The 22,874-nt window shown below is 38.9% G+C and overlaps 1 protein-coding gene across 1 annotated transcript; it reads right to left on the reverse strand.

The window, feature by feature from the left end:
- Positions 1-1,785: 1,785 nt before the first annotated feature.
- On the reverse strand, positions 1,786-21,710 carry LOC147795486 (uncharacterized). The gene is made up of 11 exons (XM_087131801.1): positions 20,847-21,710; positions 16,471-16,716; positions 15,110-15,226; positions 14,213-14,334; positions 13,274-13,529; positions 12,138-12,422; positions 9,862-9,978; positions 8,330-8,446; positions 7,350-7,471; positions 6,176-6,437; positions 1,786-4,450 (listed from the first exon to the last, which is right to left on the reverse strand). Exons 1-11 carry the CDS (start codon positions 20,926-20,928, stop codon positions 4,203-4,205), a joined length of 1,974 nt encoding a protein of 657 aa, XP_086987927.1. The 5' UTR covers positions 20,929-21,710; the 3' UTR covers positions 1,786-4,202.
- Between the last annotated feature and the right edge of the window lie 1,164 nt (positions 21,711-22,874).

Raw genomic sequence — 22,874 nt, forward strand, 5'->3', positions numbered from 1 at the left:
GACAGGTTGTTGTAGGCGGTGACTATTGGGTGATGCCAGATACAATGGCCCCTCTCAAATTACAGACAGCACTACTCATTGAGTACACTGCCTGTGAAGGCTTTGAAATAATTGATTTTTGCACTTTTACATAAGTGGTCATATAATCATCAGCGGATCTCCTTGAACCATTTTTCATGTCAGAACGCAGTTCGGTCTTTATACCCGCTTCAGATGCCCATTTCACAACATATCCAACCGATTTTTTATCGTTAACGCTGGCTTTTGACTGGCGAAGTATAATTTAGTAATGACAAAAAGAACAAGAAGCAAATTTTTCTTTTTATTGAAAACTGAATTGACATTTAGTAACGGGATGAGCCAATCAATCAATGGCTGTGTTTCTCGCTGTGCGAGGCCATCAGTATTAACGATTCACGTTATACGCACCGCGATTGAAAGGTCGACGATATTTCAAGAAATTCAGGCTTCACTGATGGAGCCCTGATGACATTTAAAGAATTCCAGTTCTCTTGTCGTCATTTTAAATGTGTTTTTTATAGCTTGTAATATTGTACGTAAGCTATGTGTACGTCAAAACGAAGTCCAACAAGCAGCCGAACATCTTTCCCAAATATTTCTTTTTAGGAGTTAGTTCGTTCGCTCCCTTCCTTCGCTTTACCATTAAGTAGAATATTGCGAACTAACTATGAAGGCATGCAATATCAACAGTAATATTTCAAACTGTAAGGATAGTTTTATCATTTTTACGTTAATGCTGTTGCTCGTCCGCACATACTTCAAACATGAACAATTGGATTTGCCAAAAGCTCACCACGTTGAATGTTTGATAAATCGCTGTTTGTGAACAACAGTTTGTGAATAAAGAAGCTGTCTACTTCTGCTTAATTCCATCATTATATTCAGACCAGAAACCCTGTTGTTTTGTTGAAATAATTTAGTTTGGACATTGAAAAATAAAAAGAAATGATCTTCAATTAAAGCCCGAGGCTAGAAAGTTGTAATACAGGAACGTCAGTTCAATGCAGTGTTTCATAAGCAACCACATTCTATAGGCGTGCGTGTTGCTGATGGTTGTAGTCATGATACAAGTTTGGTTTCGATAATGTAGGCGATAATGTGTGCTTTGATATTTATTGCGCTGGATGTGGCATCTGAAACAATCATCGATATCTTTGCAGTGAAATTCAAATTGTGACAAAATGTGACTTTCGTTTAAAATCCAATATCGATTAAAGCAGATTTTCCTTCTAAATTTGACTGTCTTTGTAGGAAACGTCTGTACGGTTACAAGATTCCCAAATGGAGATAACTTTAATTGGAAAACACTTTTTTGTCAGATAAAAACACGAGCCAAAGTACAAACTGTTTTGTTACCATGAAAAGCTGGATCAGCGCACAAGATATCCTTCATACGAGGGAGATTTTGAAGGTTGACTGAGATGGGATTAGGACCCTTAATGCCAGGCCTCCAGAGCTCTCATGCGCTAACTTCATGGGATCTGTCCAGACAACCCCCCCACCCGGGACAATCTTCATTAATTTTGGTAAAACCAACATGTTTATCAGCAAATCACATCTCATTGGATATGATAATGGCTTTATAAAAAAATGTAATAGAAATGGTCAAGATAAAAATGGTCACCTGTCATTGTCAATGTCATATCACATCTTAATCTAACGTGGCCTATTCTTACTTTCCTTTTTGTAGATATGCAATCAATCTAACAGTTAAGGCATTCAAAGCAATTACACATATAAACTGAGCAAATGGAAAAAACAAACTTAAAAGGTGAAACAAAATAGAATCAATATATTTCGGCACATACTACTTCTTCACTATCCTCTACAAATCAACTAATCATAAATATCTTGAAAATAACATATTTTCAGTGGACAGAAATACATGTCAATTTTTCATCGATTATTCCATTTTCATACATGTTTCATACACTGCAATTTTGCAATGAATTCAACAATAAATCGTGACTGTGTCTCGACCATCAGAACCTTTCCCAAAAATGAAAGCACTCGCTACGATTACTCGTTTTGTCCTCATTTTCCAGTTCAACTAAGAAATCACATGACCAAACATCCTGATCTCAATGGCCAAAATGCCGGAAATGTTTATCTCATGATGAGCCCTTTGATCAAATGTTAAGGGAAAAAGCCCAAGCGAATTCTATTTTGCCAAAAATGATACATTTTCTGCTTTCTGATGCATTAAGAAACAATATTGAAAACTGAAAGTGTAGGAGGGGAAGGGGCTTTAATAGCCAGCTTCTGCTTCGGTCCACTAACCTCTTTCTTTCTAGTTCGGAATTAAACATACACACAAGAATCTTAAATTAATCTTTAAGTATCACATTATTTCTAATTCCACTCAATGATAACAAGTACAATGCATAAGCTCAGAAATTAATCTTCCACCAAGCCTTGAACTATGACAGTTGTAAACATTGATCTGAAAAACTCTTTGGAAAAGTAAATTTTGAGATTTTAAAAAGTGTACCTATCTTCACAATGATTTCTTTGAACGGTCATTTTAAACTTATGGTCAAATTCTCACAAGATATATAATCTTATTTAACCTATTTTATATAATCGTGCACAATGAAAATTTTCCACTCCATTATTCAAATCTTGAATAACTTATTCGCTACCCCATGTTATTGTTCTTGACTCATGCGCAATTGGCTTTGAAGATCTGAAGGATTTATTTACATTGAACATTTGATTTTCTACAATTTGTACAGTTAAAATGTGTGGTTGACAAAAAGATGATCAATATTTAATCAACTGGGCACTTCAACAGTTTAATACATAAACGGACGTTCATGCATATACATGCAGATGTAAGTAAACACCTTCTGTTCGCCTTCTCAAAAATTGATGTCCGCTCAAGATTGTCAACTCTCGCTCCATATGTTTCTGTTCCCCATTTTTCAAAATATTTTCTCCATATTTATAACAGAAACGTCACGTTGTGTACATTCAAGACTGAGCACATTAGCGGCTTATACAACACTTCGAAGTTTAAACTCACATCAAACATGGAAAGTTACAAGCTCGCCAACCTAAAACCAGAATTTACAGAACCAGTGCTCTTTAGGAAGTGATTTGTATCTCTGGCAAAAGTTTGAGAATCCAGTTCACACATTCACAAAAATACACAAATTTCACAAAATACACTTCTTTCCTGTTCAAGGCGCAAGTTCTGGCCAAGTATAAAATTGTTGTTTGATTACACCATTGGCAGTGAAATCTGTTGTTGTTTTTAATTTATTCAACAGCTGCCATAATTTATCAATTTCAGCATGTAATAAATAAGGAAGGAAACACCACCACCTGGTTGCAATCATAGTAGTAACAAAGTAGACCTGAACCTGCAATCCTTAAAACGATTTGTAGTTTGGACAAAATGTACATAATTAAATCAAATGTACATCAAACTGACAGGCATCTTAATCACGAAATGTCATGTTGAACATATCATCGACCAGTATAACCACATCCACATTGATTCTTAAAATCTCAATTATCCAAAACTTACACCAGATATTTATTTTTCTTCATTCATTTATTTTCCAGTTCCTTATTAAAACTTCTTAAGTTCCAAATTCTCATAACTGACATTCTTTGCGTCTCATTGTTTGTTATTAGTTCCCCATGAAACAAAGAATGCAAGAATCACAAAGAACCTCAAGCTCAGTTTTGTGTGACACGTTTATCGAAAAAGCATTATTACAGTCACAAACAATGTTTATACCTAGCTTTATTGAGCAAGATCACACATTTCGAGATATTTGAATAAAAATTCTTGCTACAATAGGACACCTGGAATGAATACAAAATACTTCCCAATACAATGGTGCTACTTAGGGAATGAGTAGCCACCCACCTACCCAAACTGGAGTCAAATGATGTGATGCGACTCTGAAGCACTCTAAATATAGGAAAATGGCAGTTTTGATGACTTAAGAAGCAGTCCTGTGTACGATTGAAATGAGTTTCTACACCGAAAGCTGTGAAAATTCACAGTACGCTGTTTTATGCTTTATTATGAGTTTCCCACGAAACAAAGAATGCAAGAATCCCAACGCACCTCACGTTCAGTTTTATGTGTCAGGTTTGCCGCAAAAGCATTATTACATTATTTGTTCTGCGTCACAAATCGTTTCCACTGTGAGTCTCCTATTAGTTTACCACCAGCTCAGACGCAGCTTCATTTCGCTTTTGACAATTCGATGGCCTTCCCGTCCAGCCCATATTATACCGCGATCATGACCTTGTTGATATTCCCCATTAAGGCCGTACGGAGCACCAGAGGTACCACTGCATGTGCCGAGCCACCAGCCTCCCTTCAGCTCAGCTGCACAATTAGCATTGGTATCCTTATCATTGTCCATGTCGTATGTTGAGAAGCTTCGCCCGTTGAGATGAGGAGGGGCTGGATTAGAAGAGGACGCAAAAAAGGAATAAGAAAATCAGACTAAAGTTTGTCGATCCGATCTCACAAAAAGCGTGATACTGAGCAAGAATAACGAATGAAGTAAAGAGAATTGCGGTGTTGAGCATCTATGGGTGATTTCTCTCATCTTGATAAAGAACAATTGGTGAAATGAGTTCCAGGTTTTGTTTTTCAGTCGTTTCATGCGATGTTCAAGGAGCTAGGATTCTAAGGCGAGAAATGTTCAAGGGCTGACCCTCTGCAAAGACTCCCCGATGTAGCGTTATGGATCATTGTGTCCTTTAACTAATGTTTGCCAGGTTGCTGTGAAATTTCTACCCAAAGTTGTTAATCTTAAAAGGGACAACTAAAAATGGAGAAAGGGAGGCCCGACGTAAACAAGTCGTAAGTTTGTTTTCGTCATTTTGTGATGGGATGTGATGAATAAACTAGGACTGGTTTGTTTGGTGATTTTTTGACTGTTATAGTGAGAGAGATCACCAATAATGATAATGTTGCACACCCTCAAACTCGATCAGTACTGGAATTCTATAGTGTCCCCAAGTTTAACTCGTTCTCATATCATGCATTCCAGGGTTTCTTATCTAGCTTAGAATTATGCATATTCAACAGCCTAGCTGAAATGACAATTTTCTATCAATTTACTCATGCTAGAGTGTGGCGTGATTAGAATGCTCCCTTACTCCGTTGTCTTTGTGATTCCTAGGAATTTTGCGTAGTTAAAATCTACCCTCCGGGTGGCTGGGCGTGGCTGGGCGTAGTGAGGTCTCCTTTGGTTGAACTTTGTAAATGTCAATCATTCTTCGAGACAACTTTTATAAGCCTAGAACTTTTATCCACTCGGCGCTGCATTCTTTTACACGTGACAAATTATTCCGTTTTTCAACTTTTTACACACAAACCTTAAACTTTTGCCCACGACCACAGGAAAGTTACGTGACTCCTTGGGATGGAAAATGCCTGTTGGTTTAGTCCATTAACCACGCTGATATTTTATTAATCTCTAAGTTCTTGCAAACCCACAATAGGGCAGAATTTCCGCAGCTCAGACTAGTCAGGGGCGGTGGATAAAAACCTTGTTCTGCGATGCCTAACCGAACGTACAGCGCAGCAGACAGATCGTTGTGCGGCTCCATATCGTTCTAATGGAGAAGTCAGTGCGTTTGAATATCCAGCTATATAGCCCGGCACCGCTACAACCCGACCATTGACCCAGACAGACACACCTGAGGCGTGCACCTCACTAGTTCTACCGGCTAGGCTAGCCTTGGTCCTTCTATTGAGTAAATGATACAGTGCCTCGATCAGATCACTGCGCTAACCACGTTCTAGTTCGGACAGTATTGGGGCTACAATTAATCCCCTCACGTTCAAAAAATTGTCAACTCTGAATGTCACTCGCCAAATAACTAAATAATAGTCATGCTACCACCAGCCTGATATTGAGAGACTGATATCGAGGGAACGCAACAGTTATTTTTAGAACTCCGTATTCTGCCAGCGGTTGACAGTTTATCGCTTTGATATTTTGGGGTTATTTTTTTACCCCGAATTGTATAGTCTAAGGTGGCGTGACGTTTGGATAAAGGATGGGTTCAGGGTTACAAAAGGAACAGTGTGTAATGTTACCAAAATACCAATCATTGGTTCAAAAGAACCTCTGATATCATATCCCATAAGGAGTATTTCTGTGGTATTACGTACCCTGATGATGATGAGCATGTTTGCGGTGAGTCCAGGTGTATTTGTCGCCGCTGATGCTGAATTCCTTTGCCTGGTAGGTTTGATGCCTTTCCTGGTCATCCTCCAGATCTATCCGTACCCATCTTTTTTCCCGTCCCGAAGTCAGTTGGTGGAGTATCTCATTTCCCAGCCAGAACTCGCCCGTCAGATTGCCAAATCCGTTCCGGTACTCGGTCCAGTTGCGAGTGAAATTCACCGACCCGTCAAACCTCTTGTGAAACACCTTCAACCAAATATAGTTAGTGTTGAATGAATGACTGAAAGATTTCCTTCCGTCTAAGAATGCATTGGCATAGTAGTATGCGTGTTTGCAATTGCACGTTTTATTGCCTTTCAATATAAGAGTTTATCGAGCGAAGGTGGGGATTTCTTTCCACTTGTCGGCGGTGTCTTAGGTCTTTTTAACCGTCCAAGGTTAAAAGACAAAAAAAAGTATGAAAAGAGGACTGAGTGCAAACAGCAGAATGCTGTTTATCTTGTTCATAGGATTTAATCACCCTTCCCATTGCCTTATTTGCCGCTATAGGGAGTAATGCATTGCAATTGCCGAAGACTTTTAAAGACTGGTTTTCTCTTATTCGGCGAGTTTATAGTTATGTAAGATCTAGATTAAGTTTAATCTCACCGTTGGTGTAGGCATTTATCTTTCGATATAATATGTAGCAATTTTCTCATTTTCTTCGGATTCTCATTGCATGAAATTTATTTTGAGATTTTGTACTTTCTAAATTTGTTTACCAGTCTTTAGAAGAATTGCAACCGATCGAGTAGTATCAATCAGCTACTAATGTGATCGTTTTGGTAAGTTCTTTGTTGGCGAAAACCTTGGAACGAGTCACTTTCTTTGGATATTTACAATTCTTATTAGAATTAAAGTTCTTCGTTTTATGTAAAATGGAAACAAATACAGCATTATCCACTGAACTATTCTTAAAACACTGGCATAATAAAAACACATAAACGTAACTTGTCCAGCTGTTTAGTTTGCAACACGTGTTTTCTCATAAGCGAGTTGTCAACCCTATATCTCCACAAAGTTGTTTCGGCTCTGGCACTGATTGCAAATCCTACATTTGACAGAAAATTCAGCCTAACGATTGGGCTACCCTTCCCTCAAATGATAAGACAAACTTACAATCCAGCCTTTGGATGCAGCATCCATATCACAGTAGACCTCCAGGCCGTCAGGGTATTTTGACGGGTAAATGGTGTACACACCACTCTGGCGGATACCACGAAAATGTAAATGATGACAACCTGAGAAAAAGACGTTATGTATTATAATAACAGCATGTACGCAGGTTTAGGATGAGGGAGCAAAATTTTTCTGAAACCGAAACTTTTTTCACCCATTAAAATTTATCTCTGCCTCCTGCCAAAGTTGTTATAGTAGTAAATTGTTTAAATTGATATTGCTATCAATTCATTCCAACATTGCAACATATTTTCTGGGGGAAACTTCTACCCAGTTTCCCTCCTGGATACGCCACTGACTATTAAGGACACCATTACGTTGAAACAATTAGCTGAAAGAAACAGCTTTTTGTAAATTTAACAATATCCATTGCCGATATTGATGGATCTAAAACGTGGCCACATACACGGGCGCCAGTGAGTTTTAGAACAGAGTCCCTTGGTTTAATACAGGCTCCTTTTCCGCTGTCTTTTCACATCGTCTGAATTTCACGTGGTTTTCCTCCACTACATCCCATTAAAGGATTCGTGATTTTTATGTCCTCCTTAGGCCTCGTAACCATGGTAATGAGAATCGTGTGTAATTGCTCTGTGTAGTCGGTCAGGTAGTTCGATGATAAGGTGAATGAAGCTTTGATTCATGCGTGCAACATATTCCACCCAACTGGGCATTATGAGTTCCTGACACTTTGGGATTACTTGCATGTCACAGGTCTGAGCTTGCTTTATTTCACTGTTGTATGAGATCAAGAAAAGGGTTGTCTTCGCAGTGTGTTCCCATGAAAATGGGTGCACATTCGCGATAGCAAGCACTCTGGATAAATAAGACCTTACACCCAACACTCTGGGATCTAATGACGTGACTGGGCAAGCTCCAATTCACTGTAATGTGAAATAAGAAAATATAAGCTTTGGTCTTACCTTCAGGTCTTTTCTGGCAGTGTTCACCTCTGAAACCGGGTGCGCATTGGCAGTATTGGCGAGACTGCCGTTGATAGCATGTTCCTCCGTTTTGACAAAGGTCAGAACTGCAAGGATCTGGACAAAATCAGACAGGAAGTAAACATTTGAATTACTTCTTGGTTGGAAGGAAATTAAAGGTCTGAGACCCCCAAAAAAATCTTCCAGTATTGAACAAACCACAAAATGTCAAACTCTGATAAGAACGTAGCAACTAGAGTTACATCTAAATACAATTTAATAGCCAAGTAAACGATTGAATGATTTAGGATATCCGTCATCGTAAAATCATGTATGGGGCCAGTAGGCTTACACTGGCAAAAACCAGTTTTGTACGCCAATCAACAATACTCAAGATTATCAGCATTTTTCCATACAGCCTTTTTTAACACACAGTGGCTAAAATTAACCAAATGAAAAATAGCGAAGATTTTGTCATTGAAAAAATACACGTCAGGCAACCGCTGAGAAAGTCTATCCTTGATAATGTTATGCAACGCCAGCGGCGTAAATATGTGCCAGATATTGGGGTGGGGGTGACTTGCCTGGCCATGGAAATTTGAAAAGCGCCAAGAGATGTCGACGCTACGTGACACTATATAGGGGGCGGTGTTCATGATACAGGTGTATTACATTCATGCAGAAGTTCACATCAAAACGGCTTTTTTTAATTGTTTTCCATTTCTGAGTGATAATGAATACATTTTGGTTCGTTGGAATGTCTAAAAACTTGTTCACAATCTGAGGAAATTCAATCGCCGACCCCGGTTAAAAAGCTGGAGGATGCATACCTCCATTCCCCGCGGATTTACACCGATGGACATCACCATTGAAATTCGTTCACTTGACTGGTAATACATAAAACGTAGAAAGTGATTGAAGAAACTTTCTGCACGGACTACAAACTTGTACAATTTATGTGGGCAGAACCGTCATGTGTAAATAAAGGTACAATATCATCACTGAGAACATCAGCAAAGCATTTAAAAATGCCGTACATGACGTTGAACGTTGCGTTACCATCTGAAACTAGCAGCAACGTGGCTGGAATTTTTAAAATTTATTTCACACATCTTAAGAACATCATGTCATCGTGTTGGCACTTGTAACTAAAAGAATACCGATACTTTCGAATGTGTAAATATCAGGAATTCGGGAAAAGTGGGTGAATGGAAACCGCCAAAATCTAGGAATTAGTAAAAAGGACATTCACTGAGCCAAGAGATATATGCCAAAGCAGAAAAGTGAAGTATATTGCGCGTGACTGGTTCTTCGTTACATTTGCTCCGTGCAGGAAATCTACTTAGCAGTTTCTTGCTTATATAGCAGGTCTGTTAAATCACTGTTGTAACCACAGGCGTTTCACAAAGGTCACTGTGCAAACCTAATGTACAATTATAACAAACAAAAAAGGCAGGACTTGGCTACCTTTGCCTCTGATAGAGGAATCTGAATCTTTAAATTGAGTTTGAAATCGTAAGCTTTGGTCTTACCGCCAAGATGGTCCTCGCACCGTGTACGGAGGAAACCAGGTGCACATTGACAGTAGAAAGAACTGTCAGATTCAAGGCAGGTTCCTCCGTTTTCACAACGTTCGGAATTGCAAGAACCTTGACAAGAATCAAACAGAAACGAAACAGTCAAGTTATTGTTCCGAAGGAATTAAGAAAAGGGGGCTTTCCGTAGCATGGCAGTACACCCCCCCTCCCAATTCGGTCGTCGGTATAACATTGTCACAAGAAATGGCATCTTACACAATTAAGTATAGCTTTTTGCGATGTCCACTGATGAAATCAGGTACAAAATCAGAAAAAAAAAGGTTTGACGGATGATGCAACTCCCCCTCCCCAATTTCAATAATGCTTGAGCGAACTGATGGTTTCTTGGCACAGTTAAATAAATATGTAATGGATCAGTCCTTGATTCATCGAATATGAAGACAAACACAGAGTAAAATCAGAAACTGAACAAGACCATTTCCTTCCTCTCGTCCACCTGTTTCTCTTACTAGCTCCCAGTGGCATAAAACTAGGGAAGCATTTCTTTCATTAACAACGAAGTCATGTCAGAAAAATGAAAAGAAAGTCTGATAATCTTCTAAAATCTCTTAAGACAAAACCTCAAAATATCCATTGGCCCGTTTTTCTAGCTCCGGACAGATTGGGTTTGTTCGAAATGGCAACTGCGTCACTACCCGTGGAGCTCGTTCATATAGATGCACGGGGATGATAATGGGATGTTCATCAAAGATATTCTGGCGGACATCCCGCGGGCCTGACCTATAAGTTCTGGTACTATTTGTGGCAGAAACGATCTTCCTCAAGGCTAAGGGTGCTGATCCATTTTGGAGGAAGTACATCGCTAATTTTTACTGAGAGTTGAACTTGCACAATAAATCTGTGAAGAAAATAATCCTTGACAACGGAATTGCCGGTACAGGAAGCAGAATTCATTCAACAATAATCTACAAATGAAACATGCTGATTGTATGCAGTGGTAGGCTAGAATAAGTTTGTCTTCACAGCCACGTCGCATAGCCCTGTTCATACGCGAATGTCCAACCACGTATGTGTTGGATAACCTACATAAACCAATTGCTCACACTTTTTGCTGTTTTAATTAATAAACAATATTTGCCTGCTATACCGCGTTTAGTAATGCGATTGAGAATGGTTATTTTTTACCTGCGTCCTTTAGTTCATTTGGATCAGTCTCTATAATTGTCAATATATAGTTCGCGGTAGCATAGTCGAATGCATCAAGTATATGCACCACGTCAGCCATTTACCACTGTGTTGACGATGCACCAGTAGTGCCCTAAAGTATTAACAGCGTATAACTTTATGTACCACCATTGATATTATTGATAGGTCCCGTTACTTTCACCATTTCATTCTACAGTTTTGCTGGTCCTTCCAGCGATTTCATTATTCACTATGCTAATATCGATATTCAATTCGCCAATTGCATTAGTCATATTATCTCTTCACCGTTCTACCGGTAATTTCATCATTTAATCTGGCAATTTACCTTATATGAAACCTTTTGTGAAAATTGTTGTTTCTTTCGTCAAAAACGAGATTTGATTTTCTCCGTTTGTATGTATTCGATTTCATGCGTTGGCGCAGTTATTTGATTTTACGCATCATTGTTCTCGGCAAACTCGTGAAGTATGTTGCTCGTGGATTTGATTTCTGAGCATTGGTTTGCGCTTAACAGCAACATAAAATCAACAATTTTAACGAAAGACGTTGCACAGAGATCACCAATCAAAATGGATGTACAGTCACAATGAAAGGACTTGGAGGAATCGGTAGGCTACAGTAACCTCCGTTTTCACACGACTTAAAACGGTAGAAGTATTAACAAGATTCAACAGAAAAGTAAACGATGGGATCACCTCTCAGTCTAATGAAAATTAGAGATTTAAGACTCTCCACCGTCGAAAATGACGCGTGGGGTTAGTGAGCATGTACATTGTAACTACAAATTACGCGTGAAGAGTACCGTAGTAATATACAATTCATTTCAGTAGGCGATAGGCACGAGGGTATCAGTTGATGAAATCCCAAAATATATTCCAAAGTTTCCCCGATTCAGTCTTTTTAAAAATTTTACATATACTTTCTGTGGTTCACATTTCAACAGCTCAAAAACTAAACAGCAAATCGATAGCGCAGACATGTAGAAAAACCACATGAAATAAATTATTACTCCGTTAAGTTTTACTCATATTTAGACAAAAAGTAACTAAGTTTATAGTGATTACCATTTTGCAAGAAGCGACGCAGCTTCATTTCAGTTCTTCCAGCTACATTAAAGTCAGCCCAGTCATCAGCCAATCTAATACCGCGGTAATAGCTGTCTGTGGAATCCTCTGGAAGGAAATATTCACCGTTCAGATTGCTCCAAGAATCCTGCGGAGGCTCACACTGGTCAAACCACCAACCTCCTCTCGTCAGAGCAGCACAGTTGAGATGGTCCTCTCCGTCGTTGTCTTTATCGTAAGTCGAAAACGGGTGTGATGTCTGACTTGATGGCAAGGGGGAATTGCCTACAAAGATGAACAATCAGGCAAACATGCAAGAGCTTGATTGGCACAAGCAGATCAAAAAGATTGCGATGCTGAAACAAGGGTTCCCTCCGAAATATTTTCTAAGTAATACATCTCATTCTTTACTTATGTAAAAAGTAAATTAATTTTCAATCCTACAACCACAACAACGAAAACTTTCGGCTTCCACTTGAGAAATAGTATTTAACAGTATTATAAAACATCTTAAACTGGTTTTAGTTTCAGGTCCATTTGTTGCCGTTGTTTCCACTACTTTTAGCCATTTGTAGATAACTTTAGGGGTAGCTCCAATACAAATAATCAAAATGCACCTTCGTGTCGCAGTTAATTATTTTCAATTTTTGTTTACCATTTGAAAGGTTTCACTGGTTTTTTTGGCTTTGATGCTTATAAGAATTTCCTTATTTATGACCAAAACCGTGATCATTTTTTAAGATTTCATTTTTCATCCAGTTATCAAAAAGGAGCGGGGTTTATCGGGATGGTGGCAAATAGGTTTTTTCTTTTTAAAATTCTTCCCTTTACCAAGCTTCCCCAATACATGGTTTATCGTTTTTTGTACGTTCAGAACACATTTAAATATGTGCCATATGATTGTAGCTTTTCATTTAAACGGCAAAACGTTACATATCTACAATAGACAAACACTCCGCATTGACTTACGCAGTTCACACCAATGCAAAGAGTATTCGATTTACTTTTCAAAACAGGTCTTCCCTCAACCATTTGATTCTACTAGAAATATGCTTGCTTTCTAGTTTTGTCTCTCTCGCTCTCTTGCCCCTGCCTGTGATCGTGCGTGATAGTGAATCATGGGTGATTTATCGTACCTACTAATCCTTCCAAGTTCACGCTGTAATTGTAGCCTACGACACGGAATATCCACCAGTAGCTGGTTTCTGGTGTAGAGTAAGACGGGTCTTCATACGCCAGATTAATCTGTAGTAACCATTCATATTCCGATGTTAGCTGACGAAGTTTCTCGTTTCCCAACCAGAACTCGCCCGTCAGATTGCCGAATCCATCCCGGTACTCGGTCCAGTTGCGAGTGAAATTCACCAACCCATCAAACCGCTTCTGAAAAACCTATAATAAAAAAACCTTAGTTTATATTGAATGGTTTCCAATATAATTTTGTCCTCTTCTGTTCGTAAACATCTTTATTATGCGTACCCAAAGGAGTAAAACACTTACCGTGGTTTAATTTCCTTCCTTCTTGTACATCCTTTCAACAGGTGCGTATGTAAGGAAGATGGGGGCATATCCCATTCCTGACATCTTTAAGTCTTGCGATAAAATTGAACGTTTCAGCTTATTTTCTTAACTGCATGTCCAACAACCATGCGCAATATACAGCTAGCAGAAAAGTCCTCGATTTACAAATGGCGCTAAAACTGTGGAAGTATAATTTTCCTTTAAGTCAAAGACTTATGGTACATTAAATGTACAAGATGTAAGCCTTTGTCATGGACGTGGCCGCCAGTGCCGTGTTTTGGTAAAGCCCTCCGACCCTTCCACTGTCTCAGATTTCCACCCCGGGACGGTTTTAAGATATTTGTCACCTCTGTGCTCTTATTCGTTAACATATCCCACCACTGACTTTCGGAAGACTCGTAAAGACCTCTTTTCTTTTCTTTCTTTTGACAACTTTAACGTTTTGTAGCACCAGGACTTAGTCCAGTCGATCTCATCAAAAACACGAAGGAAGAATTGTTGAATCAACGTTCTGAAAATTGGGCTGGAATATTATGTATTTAACACAGACTTACAATCCAGCCTCCAGATGTATTATCCATATCACAGTAGACCTCCAAACCGTTAGGGTAATTCCTTGGGTAGATGGTATATACACCGCCCTCACGGACACCAGACGAAAACAAGGCTTCACAGTCTGAAGAAAGAAATATTGTATGCATGCACAAGTATGTTATTATTGTATGTCAAAAGATTGGTGGAGGAAATAACACTTTTATACCAAAAGCTCACAAAACTTGTCGAAGTTTGGTCTAAAATAAGGTCACGTTTATTCATCATTCATTTTGCTTATTTTTTGTTACAAAAACAAGCATTAAATGCCATATGATGGTCCTTGTCTGACTTTTCCGATGTCCCACCTCTTCAGTTTCACACTATATTTTTCCTTAGTACGTGTATGCACGAGAGTTATGATTCTCGTGTCCTCTTGCCATGTAGTTTCACTGCAAGGAAAACCTAACTGCAAGTTAAGTGTGCTCTAGTCGGTATGACAGTCTCTTAAGGTGGAAGCTAAGAGGCATGACCAGTAATGATAATCGTTATTTAAATTACCACTAATAGGTCATTAGGGAGACATTCCCATAAGAACGTGCACAATTTTTTCCAACTTTACTGTCCCATAATTCAATATTTCCTAATCTGATCTGAACAAAACTTTGTATGCTTTCATTTTAGACCCTAATCTATCATCTCGCAAAATTTGAACCAAAAAAATTCAGCCTCCTTCTGGTAGTTAGGGAGACACTGAAATTTCTCCCTAAAAGCCAATGTCTACCTAATGCTGAAAAATTTAACGCAAAATGTCTCCCAAATGACCTATTTGTAAATATTAGGGACACTTTGGAGCAACTACATAATGGGACAAAACAGGACTAGGGAAGCTTTACTTCAGCATCATATTATTCAATTACCCAATGGTTTGTCCTCGCAACTTGTACCGTTGAAACCAGGTTCACATTGACACTGGAAAGAGCCGCCAGATGGACTGCATGTTCCTCCGTTTTGACAAGGGTTAGGACTGCAAGGATCTTGACACAATCAGACAGGAAGTTAATTCTTAGTTTACATTCAAATTACTTCTCAGTTTTGAATGAAATAAACTGACTGAGACTACGAGCCGACAGTCACACCAATCTCGAAAGTCGGAACACGTAACAGCACACCATAAATGCGTCTTGATACAGATCAACTAGAGAGTGAAAAATGATTGCAGGCTTTAATGAGACCATAGGTCGGTTCATAAACAAGCGAAAGGGGGGGGTGAATTTGACGTGACGACAAATGTGTACATTTCGCTGGAGTAGAATTTTTTTTCAATTTACTCTTATTTAGAAACATTATTTCAAATTACAAAAAAATCTTCATGCAATCAATCTCTGTTTTTGCCTATTTAAAAACTCCTCTTGCAGACTATAAAATTATTGTAGAAAGCCAAACGAAGAAAACAACGGAATGTATCAGTGGGGAGCTTTAATGCATGATATTTTGTTTTATTTGAAAATCTAGCTGAGTACGGATCTGTACGTCAGTTTCTTTCACGACGGTTGGAGTTTTATCTAATGAGTTTAAACAATTGAAAGAAGAATAACATGTCAATTTTAGTGTAGGTGGTGTAGCCTATCTAAAATGATGTTGATGAAAGGAGGGTGGAAAGTGAAATAAAAACAGTTGAAGGTGCCAGTTTCATATAGATGATAAACACGGTTGGGGATATAATATTGCTTAGCATATGAGTTTACCTGGAGTAAAACAGGTTAGCAACCACAACAATAATGATATGTCAAATGTCTTGCTTATGATTGTTGAGCATTGGTTTCTGTTTGCAACATGAAAGCTAGAATCTTACCACGGAACGTTTTAAAATTTACAACTTCCACTGCTGAAATATATTCACAATAAAATAGTAATATTCTAACAGTAGTCTAAACAGTCTAGAAATTAACTATAACCATTTTGAAACCTAGAGATAGCGATAAAGGTTATATTAAATCAGAGCAAACACAATGGTGTAACACGAAATCGAAAGTGAAACTAATGATTTTAATTAAACTATTGATAAGCCTAGATAGTGTTTAGTGCATGATCACAGGACACGAAATGTTCAACTTCTAAGCGTGTTTACAAAGGGATAGGCCTCATAAAACTGTGACTAAGTATTCAAAATACAAAAATAGACACGTTCTTCTATCAATGGTATGTACTCAACCCTTAAATAACATGGCGACAGAATTTCTATCACAAACAATGTTAAATCGACTATGCGTATACAAACCATGACAGTCAAAGTAGTGATGAATCTCCTCTTGGTCGCTGGTAAAGATTGGAGTATCAGTGTAGAACGGTTCCCGTGATCTCTGGAGCGGCTTGGTGTACAAGGGACCCGGCCAGATGCTGGTACACCGACAGTGATTGCTCTTACTCCCAGGCAAGACCCAGCGAAGACGACCATTCTGGCTGGGGTCGGGCTCTTGGCTAAAGTAACACACTTTCTCAGCTAACACCGCGCCCAACAGGGTCACTTGCACAGGAAAAAAAAAAACACTAGATGAAGCCCACCCATCAAAGGTTGCCCTGAGTTCCCTGTGTCCCACTGTATAATCTGATGACTTCTACATTAAAGCTATCAGATTTCTTAAGGCTGAGTCTCAACCCAAGAACCACAAAACGCAAAAGAAGGTAAACTTCATTTGCAACACTAGCATCCTTGGGTATGCGCATCTCCATTTGACGACATTTCGTCACTTGTAATGACGTATTTTTTCCCTTTTACGACATGTCACATCTGGCTCTATCGCAGCCTTTCCTGCTCTACAAGATGACGAAAAAGATTTACATACACCACGGACTGCTATATGACAGCTGCGAAGAAATTGAAGGAGATAATCAGTTACCACACTCAAATTTCATTATTTTCTTTAGAACAACCTGGAAAAGATTGACCAAGCTAAAGCGTTTCAAAACATAAGATTACACCTAACTAGAGTTCATGCATTGCAACGGAGTATTTATCTGCAGTCTCCAGTGGCGTTGCTACATATGAAACACAAAACATTATGAAATAGTAAGGCAAAACGAAATACACATGTGGGTAATTGAGTTTTGCCTTTCTCTGGTCAGGCCCACAAACACAAAGATGCCTTTTTTCAGACTAATACAATAGTCCATGTTTTACACAATATCAATGTCAACTACATTAACAATGAGTAGCCCCAGAAGGCACAAAGGCTTCGCTTACAATTTCCACGTCTGGGCTTTTTATGATTGTAACATCCGTCAAACAGAAATTGTCAGTATTCTACGGATTTCCGACGAAACATGTACAAAGAAGCATCAAGATTGAACGTCAAAAAGGAATCAAAATGACCATAAAGGGGAAATCACAGAAACACAGTATCCTCAACGTTTTTTTTTTTACAATTTTACATTGCAAATGCAGAGGCATGCGACCAATTGGCTTTCGGTTTATAACTGCCAACCAAGGTGTCCGCGGTCCAATACCGCGTTGGGGCAAACCTTGTGATATGGGCGAGTCACTTCGATAAATTCTGAAAGTGTCCAATCGAAAGAAAACTTTTGCCCTAAGCACAAGAAATACTGGAGCTAAATAAGTCTTTGGAAAATGAGACAGTTTAAGCAAAAATGTTGAGGTAAACCTCCCAAGGCCTAGGGCTTATGAGACACCCTGACAAAAAGAAAAGCACCATATATGTTAAGAGACATTTGATCAGTCAGTCGTATTGACATAAATCTATATTTGCCGAGCAAATCGAAAGAACAAATAACTCTGATGGACAAGCCATGCAATGTCTTGTCTATCTATAATGTCTTCTATAAAAATCCGAGCTCTGTATAGATATATGTATTCGAGTGGCACACAGATATACATAAGGAAAAGCAAAAGACTCATGCGGTAATCATGACGGCAATAACTTAAATCCAGTTACAGCTACTTGTTAGAGCAAATAAATACAGTAACCAAAAATAAAAATCTAATATTTACACACAGTCAATATGGTCAATCGGCGTCAGCCCTTGCTCCTTTGCAGAGAGTCCAGCATGAGTACTCACTAATGGCAAGAAATTTGACCACGCTACTCCTGCGCTGATGCAGTTACATTGGTTGCCAGTAAAATCCAGGGTAATTGTTAAAGTGTGTCAACTGATATTTAAATGTACTCCAAGTTATTTTGACTTGCTTGATGTTAGGATTCCCAGTCGATTCCCCCGTTCCGCGTTGGACTTGTCTAGGCTTACTCTCCCCAAAACTAGGCTGTCTTCTGCTGGCGAGAGGATGTTTTCTGTGGCTGGTCCCCGTCTCTGGAACCAACTTAAAATTCAACTTAGAGAGTCTAGGAATGTGGAGAGTTTTAAGACCGGGCTGAAGACGCACTTTTTTAAACAAGCATTTTTAGTTTCTCAGGATTGATTTTAACAAAGGTACATGTAGGCTTTATTTATTTCTTATTTATTTATTCATTCATCTGGTTATGTATTTCTTTATTTATACTTATACTGATGTACAGCGCCTGGGAGCAGCTTGATGGATTGGGCGCTTTATAAATGTCAATTGTTATTATTACTTTATCGAGCTCGATAGCAGGAAGTGAAAAGTCAGGAGCTAGAAATTCAAAACTGCCTAGTTCACAGTGATTGATGAAACAACTACGTATCCGTGGTAGGCTAATTAAAGTGTAAAAACTGCTGATAATGTCTTTGACCATGCTTGCTCAGTGTTAGTGACACTTGACAAAAAAAGACTAGTTGCTTTGATTTGGATTAACCTATTTGACTGGGAGAGATGTACACAGACATTGAATTTCTGTTAATAAAAGACCAAAACCCTATGGTTGATTGATATATACTATTATAGTTTATTACTCTTCTTAACTGTCGCCTAGTTGTTAATACAGTATCAAAGTAAATTGTATGGGATGACTCCAGAAACCAAGGAAGATACAGGAGTGTCACGTGTGCTAGTAATCAAACATGACATCTATCCTCCCGTCATTTTAACTAAACTGCAAAGTACTACTTGTTTTGAAGTATTTCCCACTAAAATATTGCGCAAAAATGCTCTGAATTTATTAGATTATTCCATGAATACGACCTTAAACAGTTTTCCCTATGTCTAAAAGAAGTTAACTTAAAAAAGAAAGAAATTACAAAAATTGGCGTTTTGGCGTGTATGATCAGCGGTTGTGTTAAAAATTCAGCGAGACAGAATGGCGTCCAAGCCACCAAAATGTTTTAATAAAACATGCTCATTGCAGTGTGTGGTCGGCAGTCTGCTTTGAACGAATTTTTTCTAATTCCCCATTTTCTGGATGTTAATTATCCGGGTATTAATATATCATACTACACAGAATGAACCCCTTCATCAAGTATTCAGAACTAGAAAACCTCCTTGTCTTTCGATGGCTCAGTCCATTTGATGGATTGAACACTTCTGGAATTATTATATTTTAATGCTGATGGTTCATGCTTCACTGTTCATTTTATGCCAGTAAGCGTGCAACCTCCAGTTTATATCAGGTACGTCTAGACGAAGAAAAATGATTAATTACAGAATAGTCTTGATTCTGGTTTTGCCTTGTTACCATGGCGAGGGGGGTCGTCTTTTTAAACATTGAAAATGGGGTAGAAAGATTAATATTAAGAGGAAATAAGTAATTTGTAACTCCTGAATTTGATCTCAGTAATTGGACAAGCCTTAGATTTCTTTGTTTAGACTTAACGAACAGGTGGCAGAAATTTATAACATAAGGAAGCACTACAACCGTCAGAGTAAACTGCCTGGACAAAAGTGATCAATCATGTTCATCATGATTTCTACTTTAAAATTTCCCGTGGACCTCGAGAGTTTTCCCTTTGAAAAAGAAAAGAATAGCCAAGAAACCGAAATGCAGGGCGTAAAAACATGGCTTGGAAAAGATGGTTATAGGAAATCAACTGTTTTCCCGTTCTTTGAGATTTCGTTGATTTCAGAGAAAAAATCTAGTAAATATTTGTAGCACCTGTCTTTGCTTTGGAATTCCATATCTGCCGTCGTGCGTCGCCCGTCGTGCGTCGCCCATGTTTTTTTTTGTCACGATTGCGCAGTGGTATGTTTAACTTTGACCCTTGATCGTTTCACATGTACATGTCCTTGTTCGATCGATCCACCATGCCTGACTCTCATTTTAGCAATAGAACTAGAAGATGTACATGTATTCGTTTTTGCAGTTGCGCCAAACTCCAATTGAAAGAAGAAATAATATCCTGACATCGGTTAAGTAACGTGTATATGAAATAATACCATTTTTTGTTACATAAATAAACAAAATGGACTTTTGTTAGGGTAGATTGTTTTTCTCGATAACTTAGTTACTCTAGACGTAACTTTACTCGTTAACAGCCAGACTTTAGGCCTATAGCCTATGTAATATTTCTGTCTGTCCCTGCACGATATCCCACAGAACGGAATGTAAATAATAGATTATTTACAATATTTGATTCCTTAAATAAGAGACGAACTGATTCAACATTATTTTGAGGGCGGGTATACCTATGATGAAATCTGCTGTATACTCCAAATTAGATCATTAGATACTCAACCATCAATGCAATATTGGAGGAAAATTTGGAAGGTTGAAAAAAATACGAACTTACCAAGGGTGACAGCAACAAGTGAGCCCAAAGCTAGAGGTCGCATTCTGGTGAGGGTAGACTCATCACCTTGCAGATACAACATACAACTTTTGCTGAGTCCCCCTCTCTCAGTTTCCAGAAAATCCAAAGCGATTAAAGCAACAGGTATAGGCCTAAATTAGAACCACTCCCTGTTAATAGCCCACTTCGAATCACTAACGATGTGGGAAAGTAATACACCTCTCGCAGGTTTGCCAGATAGATGGCTTTCGTGGATATCAATTACGGCTCCTGCGTAGGCAAACTTCCATGCACCACAGTACTAGTGGGATTGTTCTTTTTTACGCAAACAGCCTGTGCAGGCAGTCACGTGACTAGTCTGGTGGACAGCGGCCAGTACCTTTCCGATGGATTTCGTGCATACTTAGAGAGGCTAACACGTCTCGTCCCTCGACTTGTTTTCATAGGTATAACTTCGCATCGGTGGCCATGTGCAATCGGTCTTAGAAGCGGCTAATAAGCATTAATGCACCGGTACAAGTGAACGAAAAAGCTGTAGTCTCCAGCCTACGGCTTTCCATAGAGCGCATTTCTTTCAGCCGCAGTGTGGCAGTCATCACTTTCACATGCGACGAATGGGCGTGTCCGTATTTGTCTGCGTGTACCTCGTCGTTGCACAAAAAGCCGTTTATCCACGTGCTTTTAGTTGGATCCGTACAATGTCATGCATTTGTTTTCCTAGTTCACTGAAAGAAATTAACACCCAGCTGCATAAGCTTCAGGTTTTATTCAACGTACGAGCGCATGTACAGGCTTAGCTTTTCTGTCAACACCGTAAAAAGTAAAAAGTAAAAAGCCAGCGCTGAAATAATTGTGTTCTTTTGTCGATATTCCTGGATGTTACTGCATTATAAATGGTATCGGCTATGAAGATAATTCCGGTGACTATAGATACTCTGTCACTGGTGATTTATGTGGACGCGGCGGCATACTGGCATTTTGATAACCACTGAGCCACTGTTCCGTGACATTCGCTCTGCTCCAAACGTTACACCTAAACACCTAACCTTGTTTTTGTTTAAATTCGTCAGAAATGCACAAGCAATCGCTTGTGAAAGATTCAAGTGTTTGGAAGGTTCATGTCAATGTTTATGATCATGACACTACTTCTGTGGTTCCCATACCTGCTTTTCCTGTTACTCAAACGCTAAGATGTGTGCTCAAACACATCAGATTTGAAGTCGCACAATTTCATTAAAACAGTGTGAAAAGACCATTTTTAAACCTTCTCGCAGACAAGCGCGGGTGGAATTGGCCTCAAAGAAATATCTTCATGTCCCAAGACAAATGCTTTGGTATTCAAGGCATAACAATCATTTTAAAGTTTGTGTTGTGTATGGAGTTCTAAGTCAGTTCACCAGGAGGTTGGTTATTTCTGTGAAGCGATTCAGTAAAGTTCATCTGGACCGAGGAAGTGCTTGAGAGCTGAATCTAATTGCAGAAGAAGATTCTAAGTGCGAACCGAGTCTGAAGTCCAGTATTTTGGGGTGTCCTATTCCCCTTTTTGACATAGAAGTCATCTGCATGGTGACCCTTGCTTCTTGTCTGTTTCCAATGTTCTTTAGAGGTAAATTCGCCCCCCCTCGTTCCAGCTGATTTACACCGTCAATGAACTGTGTCACCATCCGGGGAGTCGTTTTTCGTTGCAGAGCCTGCTCAAGTCCTCTCTCATGTCATCTTCCTATCATATCAGATGTTTAATCCAATTATACTGTGATCCAGTCATGATCATTGCCAATATTTATAAAACCCTGAGGACACACGAAGTGTTAAACATTGTCACCATTAAAACAACACTCTGTCGTTGGTTTTTTTTTATATCAGCGTGATCTCGCTTGATTTCTTCACTGCGTCTGAAACATTCAGGCTTTCTAACTAATTTACATTCATTTATAGTCGAACACTTGTCACGTTACTAAGCATACCACGATCATACTACATGAGTGCATTCTAAGCCAAATATCAAGAGGCGGTGAACTTTAAACACAT

Source organism: Acanthaster planci, unplaced genomic scaffold (genome assembly GCF_054643075.1).
Source record: "Acanthaster planci isolate LZ-2023a unplaced genomic scaffold, COTS_SCS Contig15, whole genome shotgun sequence".
Classification (NCBI taxonomy): Eukaryota; Metazoa; Echinodermata; class Asteroidea; order Valvatida; family Acanthasteridae; genus Acanthaster; species Acanthaster planci.

What these genes read in the sequence shown, in the direction of transcription:
- LOC147795486 (XM_087131801.1), bottom strand. Translation starts at nt 20,928, where the DNA reads ATGTTGTATCTGCAAGGTGATGAGTCTACCCTCACCAGAATGCGACCT. An exon ending in GCGTCGCTTCTTGCAAAATG is followed by an intron (nt 9,979 to 12,137) that starts GTAATCACTATA and finishes ATTCTTGTCAAG; the next exon opens with GTTCTTGCAATTCCGAACGT. An exon ending in GTGCGAGGACCATCTTGGCG is followed by an intron (nt 8,447 to 9,861) that starts GTAAGACCAAAG and finishes GATTTTGTCCAG; the next exon opens with ATCCTTGCAGTTCTGACCTT.